General features: G+C 40.1%; 2 protein-coding genes and 1 pseudogene across 2 annotated transcripts; 2 read left to right on the top strand and 1 right to left on the bottom strand.

The window, feature by feature from the left end:
• Nucleotides 1–322: 322 nt before the first annotated feature.
• On the top strand, nucleotides 323–2,622 carry LOC110328222 (putative olfactory receptor 10D4). The gene has a single exon (XM_021207636.1). It carries the CDS (start codon nucleotides 418–420, stop codon nucleotides 1,396–1,398), a length of 981 nt encoding a protein of 326 aa, XP_021063295.1. The 5' UTR covers nucleotides 323–417; the 3' UTR covers nucleotides 1,399–2,622.
• Nucleotides 2,623–7,550: 4,928 nt separating this feature from the next.
• On the top strand, nucleotides 7,551–8,441 carry LOC110328475 (annotated as a pseudogene).
• Nucleotides 8,442–13,114: 4,673 nt separating this feature from the next.
• Nucleotides 13,115–14,182, bottom strand: LOC110328619 (olfactory receptor 8D1-like). The gene has a single exon (XM_021208045.1). It carries the CDS (start codon nucleotides 14,139–14,141, stop codon nucleotides 13,200–13,202), a length of 942 nt encoding a protein of 313 aa, XP_021063704.1. The 5' UTR covers nucleotides 14,142–14,182; the 3' UTR covers nucleotides 13,115–13,199.
• Nucleotides 14,183–15,043: the final 861 nt, after the last annotated feature.

Genomic DNA, 15,043 nt, shown 5'->3' with positions numbered 1-15,043 from the left:
CAATTTTTCTAAGTGATTAAGTATAAGTGATAATGAGTGGAAGGCATATTGTTGGAGGGAAAGATTAAAAAGAAGAATCTCAATTTCTTTTCATTGTCATAGTTTTACACTCACATATTGAGGCAATCGGCTTACGTACAATTTAAGCAGAGCTTGTCTATCTAAAGTGAGGACATGATCTGGTAATTCAGTTTCCATAAGAAAAATGGGAACTCCATTTTAAAAATCGGAGCAGAAAACAGTGGTTGCCAGTCTTCCCCACATAAAGTGTGAAGAAATGGAGATCAGTGTGCCACACTACTTAACTGAATGCCAAGGGCAGATTCATCTCTGGTCCTCTTTTCCTCATTGGCTTTATTTTGTTTGCATCTATTGTTTTAGATAGGAATCCCTTAGTCGGGAAGCAGTTACTCATGGATGCCTTTGCTTCTCTTCTCCAGGGCTGCCTGTGCCATGAGCATGAGGAACCACACCTCTGTGACAGAGTTCATCCTGCTGGGAATTTCCAACACTGAAGGACTAGAGAGCATGCTGTTTGCCCTGTTCCTGGTCTTCTATGTCTTTGCCTTGCTGGGAAACCTGCTCATCTTCCTCACCATCCTGGCTTCTCCCAACCTCCACACCCCCATGTATTTCTTCCTGGGTAACCTGGCAGTGTTTGACATATTCTTCCCTTCTGTGAATTCTCCTAAGATGATGGACTACCTAGTACGTCAAGGCCGAACCATCTCATACCAGGGTTGTGCCTCACAGATTTTCTTCTATCACACCCTGGGGTGTACTGAGTGCTTCCTGTATACAGTGATGGCTTATGACCGCTTTGTAGCTATTTGTTACCCCATGAGATATACAGTCATCATGAATCACAGGGTGTGTACCTGCTTTACAGTGGGCACTTGGCTGGGGGGCTTTGTCCATGGGAGCATCCTCACATTTCTTATCTTTAAGTTACCCTACTGTGGCCCCAATGAGGTAGACAGTTTCTTCTGTGACATTCCTGTAGTGCTGTCCCTGGCATGTGCAGACACCTCCCTAGCACAGACCGTGAGTTTTACTAATGTTGGCATTGTTGCGCTTACATGTTTTCTCCTTGTTCTCACTTCTTATACTCGTATTGTGATCTCCATCCTGAAAATCCGTTCCTCAGAAGGCAGGCGCAGAGCCTTCTCCACCTGCAGTGCTCACTTCACATCCATTCTGTTATTTTATGGTCCCGTGATTCTTGTTTATCTCAGACCTGCTTCTAGTCCCTGGCTGGATTCTGTTGTCCAGGTGTTTAATAATGTTGTCACCCCTTCCTTGAATCCTCTGATTTATTCTTTGAGAAACAAGGAAGTTAAATTAGCGCTGAAAAAGGTGTTAAGTCAAGCAATGCAACCTTTGGGATATAAGGAATAGAAACAATAATTCCCTGTATAATTTTAATATTGTTTAACATTTTCCTTTTCATGAGTTACTGTTGCCAAATGAGTAAGCAGATCAAACCTAGTTCTTGGGAGTCTCACAAGGCAGGGTTTATTTGGGCTGATATGTGGATTTAACACTGGGGAGAAGACTTTGCAAATTAATTCAGTGTTTTTAATTCATTGTAATTTGCCAAAAGAATGAGTCATTTTACTCTGCAAAATCTATATGTGGATTTCAGTTTTGACTTTTTCTTTTCTTTTTATGAAACTGAACCTTTCTAGAAGCTGTTGAATTCCTTATATTCCTCTCAATTCCTCTGATCACTCCTTTCCAAAATTTTCTTTCCGTATTCTACTAAATGACACTTTGGCCACTCAGTTAAGCTCATTGTCATTAACAAGGTATGGAATTTGAAACTAAGATAGATGTTAGTAAATGTGTCTTTATCCTGTCAATCATGAAAATCAGCAAAGTTAGAAGGGAAATCAATCCATGTATGAGAGACATCAAGGTCAAATATCCTCAAGAATATTCCCTACTATCTGACAAGATGCTGTCTTAGTGAGTAAAGTCCAAGGGTGTTGATTTGCTTGTTGTAAACTGTGATTGGTATAAGAAAATTACATTTTGCATAATAAAGTACTCAGGTTCTTCCAGGAGGCAAGAGTCACTGATAGATGATCTTGGTGTATCTAGTCCCCACTCAGAATTCAACATTCAGGACATAAATGTTGGTGTTAAAGAAATCAATGTAATCCAGAAGCCTGACCATGAGAAGGTGGATAGGGCTCCATTCTCCTAAAGTTCATCTCAGAGCCTTAGGCAGGCCAGTGCACTTATGCAAATCAATAAAGTGGGGCCATGGGCAAGGGCTATACCACAGAGTGGTTTTGCCATTCAAGGTCTGTCCTTTTCACATTTTTGTTACTTGAAAATTCATGAGTAACAATCAGTTTTCCATCCTGTGGCATTCTCTTAAATTCCTTAAATGGACAACCTGTTTCCTTGCAAGTTAAATATTATTTCACCTTTAACCGAAGGAGCTAGCAGTTCCAATGATTATCGAAAGACAATAATTGTATTGAGATTTGTAAAACTAAAAGAAGTTTATTGATTAATTAGTCTTAGCATCCTTGTTTAACTGCTTCTTTTTTTTTGAAATATTGAAGCCATGTCATAGTATTTTGACCATTCAAAGGTGATCTTAAAAATTATAATTCTGAAAACAAAAAAGAAACAATTTACAGAGCAGTTCATCTGAAATGTGGTAGTGTAAAATGTTGCTCACATTATACTTACAGTATGGTTTCACACATGGTTACAGAAACTAATGGATTTTAGCCCAAAACACAGAGACTGATTCAACCCTAAGACCAGCATGTGCCTGGGGAAGTCTGTAGAGAAGGTTCAGTTGAAAACCCCAGGTGTGAATTTACCTATTACCCTGTTTTAAAAGAGAACTGAAATCCAGTCTTAGTGCCCTGAGATAATGCTAAGCCATGCTGGAATTTTTCTGTGACAACACATTGCTGACAAATTCGTTTGCTGCATCTTTCTCCTCCTAACACAATGTTTACTTTGATGATTTTGTCTTTTTGCGATCAATGACACCTTCTACTGAGATTCTCTCATTATGTGTCATAAAAGGAGATAATCCTTACTGTATTTCTGTAAACTGGGAGGATAAATTCTTAAACATTGTGGGGTAAAGAATGCTATAGAGTCAGAACTTTTTATTATTTTTAACCATGCACTATTCCTCAAATGTAACAGAATTATAAATAATAGACATTAAGACAGGACCACAATATACTACTTATTTTTGTAATATTTCAGAAATTATTATTTTTAATTTGTATATGAGTGATCTGTCTCACCCAGAAGAGGAAATCAGAATCTTTTACAGATGGTTGTGAGTCACCATGTGGTTGCTGGAAATTGAACTCAGGTCTCTGAAAGAGCAGCCAGTGCCATCTCTTTAGTCTCCAGAACTTATTCTTTTAATATTTAATCAAACAATTTCATGATTAGAATAATCTGGTTGGACTATCATAATTTATCACAGAAACACATAGAATAAGACACATTCATGTGAAAGCCATCTATATGTCTTTCTAAATACCATTTGCTCTTCTAACTACTTTGCATATAGTAAAAATGAGATTTGAATCTTGTCTCTCTTCTTGTAGTAGCTCTCAATTGCCAGTAGCGCATACATGTAATTTACAGAAGACAGCATTTTCACAGTATGTTTTGCTACCCATTGGCTATTACATTCATTCTGCCTCTTCTTTCATTCTTTCATGATGTTCCCTGAAGTTTAGGAGTTGGGGGATATATATATATATATATATATATATATATATATATATATATATATATATATATATTCATTCTGCCTCTTCTTTCATGATGTTCCCTGAAGTTTAGGAGTTGGGGGATATATATATATATATATATATATATATATATATATATATATGTATATGTACATATATTCCTTCTATGTTTGAACATCACAATCAATTGCAATTGTTCTCAATGCCATGGCCAGTTAAACATCTTTGCATTGACCACTGCCTACTGCAAAAAGAAGTTTCTGTGACCAGGGCTGAGAATATCAGAAATCTCTGGATATCAACATAAATACTTAGAAGGTAGTTTGATCACATTAACAAACAACAACAATTGGTTCCTACTTATGGCTTAAGTGCTCCCTAACCATCAAATTTTAATTAGATTTAAGATATCATGAATGAGTTTTTTCTTGTAATGCAGGGCTCTTATCCAATCAGAAGGCATCTAGTTACCCCCATAACAGTTATGGTATTATTACATAGTGTGATCGAAGTTCCATAAAGTCCATTAAAATGATTAAAATATACCCCGGTAAGAATTAATAGTTGTCTTAAGGGCAAGTAGAAGCCAATTTAGGTAAGAAAGATCTGAATTCAAGCATTAAAAAAATAGTTATGGGGATATATATATATATATATATATATATATATATATTGTAGATTAAAGTGTAGTAGTCACTTTTCTGATATGGTGATTAAATACCCTGATAAAAATAAGTAGAGAAAAAAAGCTTTCTTTAAGCTTATAGTTCCAAAGATATAAAGTCCATAATGACTGAGGACGCATGTAAAAAGAGCAGGAAGCAGGCTGATCACATCTCATTCCTAGACAGAAAGAAGCAGAGAGAGAACAGGAAGTAGATTGAGCTATAAAACTTCAAAGTCCTCTTTGAAAAATCCTCAATTAAAGTGAAGTACTTGATCTGGAAAAAGTCTACACCTTCTAAAGGTCCCATGACCTCCTCATACAACACCACAAACTGGGGACTAAGTATGCAAGTGCCTGATATGTCATGGGGATACTTTTCATCAGAACCACAACAAAACGTTACACAATGAGTTGTGTTCTTTTTTTCCTTTTCTTTTTGAAATCAGTACAATATCAGGTGCTTCCTCCTTTTCTCTATGTGGTTTTGTAGTCTCTGCTTTTTATTCAATCAGTATTCCCAAAGAACTGAGTAATTGGAAGTGTTTGAACCCTAGGGATGGTACTCCTCCAGGGATTACTGAAGATTTACAATAAAGGAGTTTTACATCAATGGGAGGCATTGCAACTGTTAGGTGCGTACATCCTGTACTCTAGGTAGTACAAGAAGAGAAGCAGAGATGAGAATGAAGGAAGGAACAAAAGCAAAGGTCTTTCCAGATAATTGATCCCTCTGTTCTATACTTTCTTTTTTTTTTTTAATGTGTACTAATTTTTATTTGTTTGTTTTGGTGTTTGTATTGAACCAAGCATCTTATATGTGGCAAGCATGTGCTCTGCCACTGAGCAATATTCCCAGTCCCACATTATAATTTTAATGTAAATTTCATAGCATTAGTTTCTTTTTATTCCCATTGAATAATTTTTTCCATTTTTTATTTATTATTATTTTCTTTATTTACATTTCAAATGCTATCCCAAAAGTTCCCTATACCCCACCCCCACCCCTGCTCCCCTACCCACCCACTCCCACTACTTGGCCCTGGCCTTCCCCTGTGCTGGGTCATATAAAGTTTGCAAGACCAAGGGGCCTCTCTTCCCAATGATGGCCGATTAGGTCATCTTCTGCTACATATGCAGCTAGAGACTCGAGCTCATGGGGTACTGGTTAGTTCATATTGTTGTTGCACCTACAGGGTTGCAGCCCCCTACAGCTCCTTGGGTACTTTCTCTAGCTCCTCCATTGGGGGCCCTGTGTTCCATCCAATAGNTGACTGTGAGCATCCACTTCTGTGTTTGCCAGGCACNGGCATAGCCTCACAAGNGGCCNCTATATCAGGGTCCCTTCNGCAGAATCTTGCTGGCATGTGCATTAGTATCTNGGTTTGGTGGCTGATGATGGGATGGATTCCCGGATGGCGTAGTCTCTGGATAGTCCATCCTTTCATCTTAGCTCTAAATTTTGTGTTCTATACTTTCTAATCAGGTCATGGGGGAAGAGCGTCTCAAAGGAGACCGACAACTCTTATTATTCCTTAGTGGCTAGCTAGCTGATGCTCTGTCTCTCAGAGTCCTGCTGGGTCACAGATTCTAGGCTTCATCATCTGGGTCTTATGTGGAAAAGAACCCCCCCCCCCCCGGCTTCATAGTCAGGCTGTTGTTTCATCCATTCCAATAACAGAAGGTAGATATGGGAATGGGTTTTAGCCCATTCTACAATAATCTTCAGTGTGTAAGTGCCTGTTTTCTGGAATACTTTCTTTTCTTAGCATTTTCTCTTCTGAGGTTGTGTCTCCATGAAGATGTAAGAGCTTGTGCTTACTTGTGTCTGCATGAGTTTATATTTTCACGGCAATTTATGTACTTAACATATGTGTGATGACCTTGAGCTTTACAAAGACTCATGTGGATAGCACACAATCATAGTTTAGATCATGACTTTTGAGCATAAACTACCCTGTATTGAAGAAGTTAATAATACTGTCAACTGTAAATGGCTTTCCCATATACTGAATATTTTTTGGACCTTTGTTTTCTTATTTGTCCACCACTAGATTTCAGTTTTCAGTTGTACTGACTTTGAAGAAAAGAAAGAAGTTTTATGAGTCACTCATATAAATAGATCCTCGTCCCTGTGTGATCATGGTGTAGGGTGAAGGCCTATTATTCAGAATATTAGAACTTTGTATTTTTTAAAAGATGTGTGGGAACGAATTGCATAGATATTTTATGTACATTAGAACATCATACCTTATCAGCCTTAGTGAGGTAACCCAATCACAAAAGAAGTCACTNGATATGCACTCACTGATAAGTGGATATTAGCCCAGAAACTTAGAATACCCAAGATACATCTTGAAAAACACAAGAAAACCAAGAAGAATGATCATCGTGTGGATACTTCATTCCTCCTTAGAATAAGGAACAAAATACCCATGAAAGGATATAGGTACAGAGACAAAATTTAGAGCTAAGATGAAAGGATGGACTATCCAGAGACTATGGTGAGGGTGGTATAGGGAACTTTTGGTATAGCATTTGAAATGTAAATAAAGGAAAAAAAAAGAACATCATACCTGATACGAAATATTTGACAAATTCACCTGGATTCAGAATGAAGAGCTGATGTGATATTTGAACTCAGATGTTCAGAACTGTGAATATTACTCTCTACCAGTGGTTTGCTATCTGTGGGTTGTGACCTCTTTGGGGACTTGAATGACCCTTCCACAGGGGTTTCCTATCAGATATCCTACATATTAGATATTTACACTATGATTCATAACAGTAGAAAAATTACAGGAATAGCAATGAAATTAATTTTTTGTTGGGGGCCACTACAACACGAGGAACTGTAATAAAGGGTTTCTGCAGGAGGAAGGTTGATAACCACTCTTCTATACTGTCACTGCTCAAAATTCTAATTTCAATTTCACCTCTTTTTTAGGGGACAGTTGAAAACAAATGGATGGACAATTCAGTATCAAATATTAACTGGTAACAATATTAGATGAAACCTCATTTTAGAAATATTTATAATAAATGGGTTTCCATTGGGTTCTGTAAAGGCTTTGATTTCTTTGGAAAGTTCAGCTAAGTGGGTCCATCCTTTTATCTTCTAGGAGTAAGTGAACTTGAAAATGAGGAATTGCACTTCGGTAACTGAATTCAATCTGATGGGAATCCCACATACAGCTGGGCTGGAAAGAATGCTCTTTGTCCTCTTTTTAGCCTTCTACCTGCTCACTCTTCCAGGAAACCTACTCATTCTGCAGGCCATATTGACTTCCGCCAACCTTCACACACCCATGTATTTCTTCCTGGGAAATCTGTCAGTGCTTGATATCTTTTTCCCTTCTGTGATTTCCCCAAAGATGATGTTCTCCCTCACTGGACACAGCCACACAATCTCTTACTAGGGTTGTGCCTCCCAACTCTTCTTGTACCATTTCCTGGGCTGTGCTGAGTGCTTCCTGTACACCGTGATGGCCTACGACCGCTTCGCAGCCATCTGTCACCCTTTGAGGCACACAGTCATAATAAGTTCATGGGTGTGTGGCTCCATGGCTATGGCCACCTGGATGGGGAGCTGTCTGCAGACATCTGTCTTCGCATTTCTTATCTTCAAGTTACCCTACTGTGGACCCAGCGAAGTGGATAACTTTTTCTGGGACATCCCAATGGTGCTGCCCCTGGCTTGTGCAGATACCACTCTGGCACAAGCTGTACGTTTCATCAATGTAGGTCTTGTCGCACTGGTATGCTTCCTCCTTATCCTCATTTCCTACTCTCGCATCGTCATCTCCATATTGAAGATCTATTCTTCTGAAGGCAGGCACAGAGCCTTCTCAACCTTCAGTGCTCAATTGACATCCATTCTGCTCCAGTCCTTGGCTGGATTCAGTGGTTCAAGTGTTGAATAATATTGTTACTCCTTCCCTTAATCCTTGATATATTCCTTGAGAAACAAAGAAGTAAAGGTGGCTTTGAGAAAGGCATTGACACAAGGGATGCGTGTTCCTGGGCAGTAAGATATATGTCAAAATCTCTTCTTCACAGATTTATCCCTAATATCTTATAGAAGTTGCTCTTATTTTCATGTTATTCTAAAAGCATCTGTGGCATACTTGATATTTGTTTGAGTGTAGATATTTGTTTGATTGAAGTAAATATTTGTATTTTTAAAATTTTTTAGATTATAATATAATTAAAACATTTCTTCCTTCCCTTTCTTCCTGCCCAAACCTATATATATATATACCCCCACCCACTCCTGCCTCCCTGCTGGCTGTCCCCTACACTGGAGCATCGAGCCTCCCCAGAACCAAGGGCCTTTTCTCTCATTGATGCCTGACAAGGCCATCCTTTGCTACATGTATGGCTGGAACCATGGGTCCCTCCATGTGTACTTCTTGGTTGGTGGTTTAGACCCTGGGAATCTGGCTGGTGGATATTGTTGTTTTTCCTATGGGGTCGCAAACCCCTTCAGCTCCTTCAGCCCTTTCTCTAACTCCTCCATTGGGGACCCTGTGCTCAGTCCAATGGTTGGCTGCAAGCATCCACCTCTTATTTGTCAGGCTCTGGCAAAGCCTCTCTTACTTTCTTTTGAATTCATTTCTCATTTTAAAGGATTTATTAATATTTACCATATATATATATATATATATATATATATATATATATATATATATTACAGGTTTGTTTTTAGTATTAGGCTAATTTTGACAGAATGAGTTTAGATAACTTCAATTTGATTTTACAGTTATGTTTGTAGTCCATTGGGAGTAAACCTGAGTTCTCTTTTCCTTTACTTCTTTGGTTCTGATCTGATTGGATTACTTCATATGCTGCCGTCCAGATTTCTGCTTGTAATTATTGAGAGGGGCAGTCTATATTGAGATTATGTTTCTTATGTCGCTACAGCAGAACTGTAGTACATCTAGGATATATAATATTAAAACTTACTTTTTAATTTTTTTATTATTATTATTTTCTTTTTTTACATTTCAAATGCTATCCCTAAAGTTCCCTATACCCCGCCCCCTCCCCCTGTTCCCCTACCCACCCACTCCCACTACTTGGCTCTGGCCTTCCCCTGTCCTGGGTCATATAAATAAAACTTACTTTTTAAAAGGGGAAAGTAGTTGGAAAAGATATAGGAGAAATAATACTTAACTGACGTTAAATTACAAACAATCCAAAATTTTAGAAAAGGCTACTGCTGAAGCAAATACAGTGTGTGCAGTAGAATATAATATTCCCAAAGTAGAATGAAGTCATGCAGAACTGAAATATACAAACTCCATCTAAAATAGCCAAGACGACATGGTGTCTTTTAATGAAGGAGATTACCAATCTAAGAATAGTATTTTATAAAGAGAAATAAACAGAATCTATACCTATACCACACACAAGAATATTCTTCTACACTAAATCGAAAACAGCGACCAAACAAGTTATCAAACAAGAAATGACAAAAAAATCAAAAGGGATGTATAATCTATAACTGGTAGGATAACTTTGATAAAGCCACACTATATTCCGGGACATTAAAATGAGACCTTATAGTCAGGTGTGGTAGCATGTACCTTTAGTCCCAGCATTCAAGAGACAGAGACAGGCAGATCTATATATGTTTTAGACAAGCCTGGTATACAAAGAGAATTCCTGGACATCCAGAGCTACACAGAGAAACCCTGTCTTAAAACAAACAAAAACAAACAAACAAACACGCAGACAAGAAACCTTATATATTTAATTATTAAAATAAAAACAGTAAGAGCTGTAACATAAGCACTCAGTGTAATTGATTCTGCTCTTCAGCGGTCCCTGGTATTATGCTTCCCTTTCTGCTTGCTGATGTTACCTGTGACGAGTATTTGAATGCTGTGCCACAGAGTCTGTACAGAATTTATATTCAGTAGAAAAAAGATCTCAGGTATTTAATTGTGCAATAACAAATAAAATAATAATAAGAGTATAAATGACCTTATTCATAACTGGTTGCGAATGTAAGTTGAGAAAAGTGACATAGAATAATTCAGCAGTATCTATTAAAATCACCTACAGTTACTTTAAAATTATTTTACATTTATTTATTGTGTGTGTATGTGTGTATGTATCTGTATTTGTGTGTATGGTGTGTGTGTGTGTGTGTGTGTGTGTGTGTGCCTGAATATGTGTGGAGGTCAGAGGATACCTTGAATGATCTGGTCCTCTCTTCCCGCCATATGGACTCTGGGTATTGACCTAGGGTTGTTAGTCTTAGAGATAGGTGTCCTTGCCTACTGAGCTCTCTCTCCAGCTCTGATTACTTTTTGATGTAGAAGTTCATTGATTATTCTTATCCAGGAATTATTGCTTAAACAATATGATAATGCACAAACACAGCTTCCTTATGTGGGTTTTTGTGTAGTAAGACATTTGAAATACATATGTATAATGTATAAATGCTTAGATATAAGACAAGAAGGGGTCATGGAGAGCAGAAAATTCCTGGCAAAATATACAGCGTTTGAATTTCTGAAGAGAGGCCTCATTCTTGAAGGTGAAGCTTCACTTACAGTGGAGACTCAGGGTATGCGAGATCCCAAGAGACTAGAGACAGTGGCTAGCGTCCAGGTGAGTCAGCAAGAGATAAGCCGTGTGCACCTGTGTTTTCTGGAGCCCAGAAGATCATGTCTGAGACCAATACCTAGGCTTTGGGCTACAAGATTTAATTTGCTTTGCTGGATGTTGGTTTTGTTGGAATTGATTGTAATGGTACACTGATAGTTTTCACTTGGAATAAGATGGTATCGGAGTTGTCTTTGATTTTATAGGAACCCAAGTGTGTGTGTGTGTGTGTGTGTGTGTGTGTGTGTGTGTGTAACTTTTTATTCTTTGTGAGTTTCACATCACGCACCCCAGTCCCACCCACCTCCCCTTCCTCTTATACTGGACCTTCACCCTTACAGTCTCTCCCTCCCACCAGTAAGACACACACACAGGCAAACAAACAAACAAACAAACAAACAACAAAAAAGACAAAGCATAGAAAATATCTTATCATGGAAGCTGTAGTATGTCACAGTGTGTCCCCCAGTGTATCTCTCTGATCATACATCTTCACTTGCAGATGTTCATTGCAATGAACCAGTGGTCTGGTTCAAGTCTTCTGGCTTTTGTGACACCATCAATATAGGATTCTCATTGAGACTCCTAGTTATCTGTTGTTGCCCTGTGTCATGAAGATTCTGCAGCTTTGGAACAGCAGGACTGGCTCATTCTCATGTCCCAGTCATTCACAGATAATATAGATTTTGGAGTTCGTCAATTCCCAGCACTGGATGTGAGCTTGGGTTTTAGATGAGCTGGTCAGCCTGCCAGCTCTCCCTTATCTGCATCACCTGGACAAGCTTTCCAGCACTGCTCTGGTTAGGCCACCCAATGCCACCATCGGCAGGAGGCGGGGGCAGCTCTCTGCACTCGTATTCTCAGGACCTGCTCACATGCACTTACGATTCCAGAGCCTGTTCCACTGAGCTGCCCAGTCAAGATTCAGGGCTCACTCTCCCAAGTACTACAGCCTGTGAGCATCTGGGACAGCTCTCTAGTTCTCACATCCTTAGGGCTAACTCACCTACACCTTTGCTATCAGGGTCAGCCACACTCTATTGCCTAGGCCAGGAGCAGGGCCCACTCTCCCTAGTACTACAGCCAGTGAAGTGACAGGCATAGCTCTCTTGCTCTCATAATTCCAGGGTCAGCTCTCCCAGCTGTTACAGGAGGTGAGGTGGAGGGCATTACTCCCATGCCCATGCCACATCACTCCAGATGAGTGGCAGGGCCACTTACCAATGCTCTTACCATTTTTATCATGTCTGTCTTCCCTGCAGACCTCTCTACCAGGGCCAGATCTACTGTGCTTCTCAGAAGAAATGCAGGGCACAACTTCCCAAGCAGATGAAGACAGGGCCAGCTCATTTACTCTCATGACCTCAGAACCAGTGATTAGGGGCAAGAGTTGAGGGGCATCACCGCCAGCCAACACATCACTTCACAGCAGATGAGCGACAAAGCCAGTTCTCCAGTGCTCTTACCCTTGGGGTTGGCTCACTAGTGCATGCTATACCAGGGCCAGCCCTAATGTGCTGCCCAGGTGAAGTGCAAGGCCTGCTCTCAGCCATGGAATTGAACATGGTCCTCAGTGCCAGCCTGGGTTAGGACCTCACCATGGCCCCAGGTGGTGGGACTGACCACTCCAAACAGGCTACTCCTCTCTACCTTTGAGTCTCCAGTTTCATCTCTCTCCATAATGCTCAAGCTGCTCCACTTTTCTTTCTCTCACATCTGACCACCAAATATTTGCATATCCCAGTGCAAGTAGGTCACGCTGTTGGCAGGCCCCTAGATGACATAATTCATTCATGCTGCATGGCATGGTATGGTGACAAGCGGGTGGCTATGTCCTGCCTGTGCCATGTGCTGGAGGACAGGTCTGTGGGTGGCATGGCTATCTACATGTCTCTGTCTGTTTTCCTCCTCTTGTGCTGCACTGCTTGAATTTGACTTGATTTGGTATTTATGAGTCTTAATTATCAGACATCTTTGGCTGTCAAGCCAGGCATCAAGCTAGGATGAGCAAAGGACTGCCATCTGCTCTGCCCCTGACTGATGTAAGGACACCACCACAAACAAGACTTTGTATATATTTTATTTTGACATGACCCTTCAACTTGGAATAGTTATTCTTCCCTTCAAGGCAATTCAGGTGAATGTTTAAATTTGTAGCTTCAAGATGAGTTTTTCTACACAGACTTAGAGAACAGCCTCCAATTCAGAGCTTTTTTAATGGCTTCTTTGACATCTTTGTTCCTAAGGCTATATATAAGGGGATTAAGCATGGGAATCACTGTGGTGTAAAAGACAGAAGCCACTTTCTCCTGGGTTGTGTCACCTGTAGGTGGTTTAAAATACATGAAGATGATAGAGCCATAGAAGACTCCAACAGCTGCAAGATGGGAACTGCAGGTACTGAAGGCTTTAGACCTGCCATCAGCTGAGCGTATTCGAAGGATGCTGGCAAGGATGAAGGCATAAGAGATGAAGATGGCAAACACACTTGCAAAAACATTAAATCCAACAAGTATCATCACCCAAAACTCCTTGGTATAGTCCCTAGAGCAAGCTATATTTAGAAGAGGGAGGATGTCACAGAAGTAATGGTGAATGACATTAGTTCCACAGAAGGAACGGCTGGATATGTAGCTGGTATGAACTGTGGCCCCAAAGGCTCCCATAGCATACACAGCAGTGGACAGTAGCAAGCAGACCCTGTGAGACATAGTGACATTGTAGAGCAAGGGGTTGCAGATGGCAACATAACGATCATATGCCATGGCTGTTAGCATGTAGGAGTCATCAATACCGAAGAAAGAGAACAGAAAGAGCTGGGCCATACATTCAGGAAAGGCTGTAAAATTCTTTTCTGATACAAAGTTCACCAACATCTTGGGGATTATAACGGAGGAGTAGCAGAGATCTATGAAGGATAAGTTACTGAGGAAATGATACATGGGTGTGTGAAGCTGAGGGCTAATTCTGATTAAAAAGACTAAGCCCAAGTTTCCTGCCATGGAGACCACATAGATCATTAGAAACAGGGAGAAAAGTGGGATCTGGAGCCCCGGCTGGTCTGTTAACCCCTCAAGGACAAATAAGGATGCTTCAGAGTAATTTCCTGGGCCCATTCTTCTCCTGGATGTGATGAGTTGAGTGGTTCAATGGAGAGAGGCAAACATTATCAGTTGGTAGTATTTGGCAGTTTGGAATTTGACAAAGGACTTATTTTTCAATAGAACCAAAATTCAACATACTAATAGTACCGCTTGAACACCACCTATCGTCAAGATTACATTCCATTTGGTTACATTTTGATTACATGCCTTGAGAAGTGTAACTCACTGGGTTTCTGTTTTATGGTCCTCTTGTGACGTTTAAATGTGAGACTCATGCTGTCTCTACAAAGGAAGCTCCAGAAGCTCTAGCTCTTCCTGTAAAAGAAGGATAACTATTATGTAAGCACGCTGCAGGAGCGCCTGCGCAGAGAGGTTCTTCCAATTCTGTCTGCACCCGCTGTTGTTTCTGGTGACTTGGACCCTGAACTGCCCTTGAGTTTCCCCTCTGCTTCAATCACTAAATCCCTGACTCTGATCACCAGGGTTTTGCTTCCGTCTAAGTTTTTTGTCTCCCTTCTGCATTTCTGGTCTTGAATTTGATTTCTCTTGCTGCTACCCATGAGTCACAGAGATGTAAGAAGAATAAAGCCCTTTTGGAAATGGTGGTTAGAAGGTGCTATGAGTGGAGCCCTGTTGCCATGTGCTGAAGGAAAGTGGGGAAAGGGAAAAAAAAACCCACCAAGAGCATAGGTGCTCCTGAGGGAGGCAGAGCGCTGAAGGTCCACGTATGTGATCAAGGTTGCAGAGCCACACAGGAGAGAGCTGCCTGCTTTACAGACAAGAAATTAGAGAATGTTGGTTCTCCTTAAAGGTAACATTATTTCCCCCACATTACATGTGCTTACAGAGATTTTTTTCCAAGTTTCCTAGTGAATGTCAAGATCAGGTCTGATGTATTTGTCTATTTCATTTAA

The sequence above is a fragment of the Mus pahari genome, chromosome 10 (genome assembly GCF_900095145.1).
Source record: "Mus pahari chromosome 10, PAHARI_EIJ_v1.1, whole genome shotgun sequence".
In the NCBI taxonomy this organism is placed as follows: Eukaryota; Metazoa; Chordata; class Mammalia; order Rodentia; family Muridae; genus Mus; species Mus pahari.
The sequence above is the reverse complement of the archived record's forward strand: the minus strand, read 5'-3'. Positions and strand labels throughout refer to the sequence as shown.

Coding starts and splice junctions, on each gene's coding strand:
- LOC110328619 (XM_021208045.1), bottom strand. CDS start 14,141: ATGGGCCCAGGAAATTACTCTGAAGCATCCTTATTTGTCCTTGAGGGG.
- LOC110328222 (XM_021207636.1), top strand. CDS start 418: ATGCCTTTGCTTCTCTTCTCCAGGGCTGCCTGTGCCATGAGCATGAGG.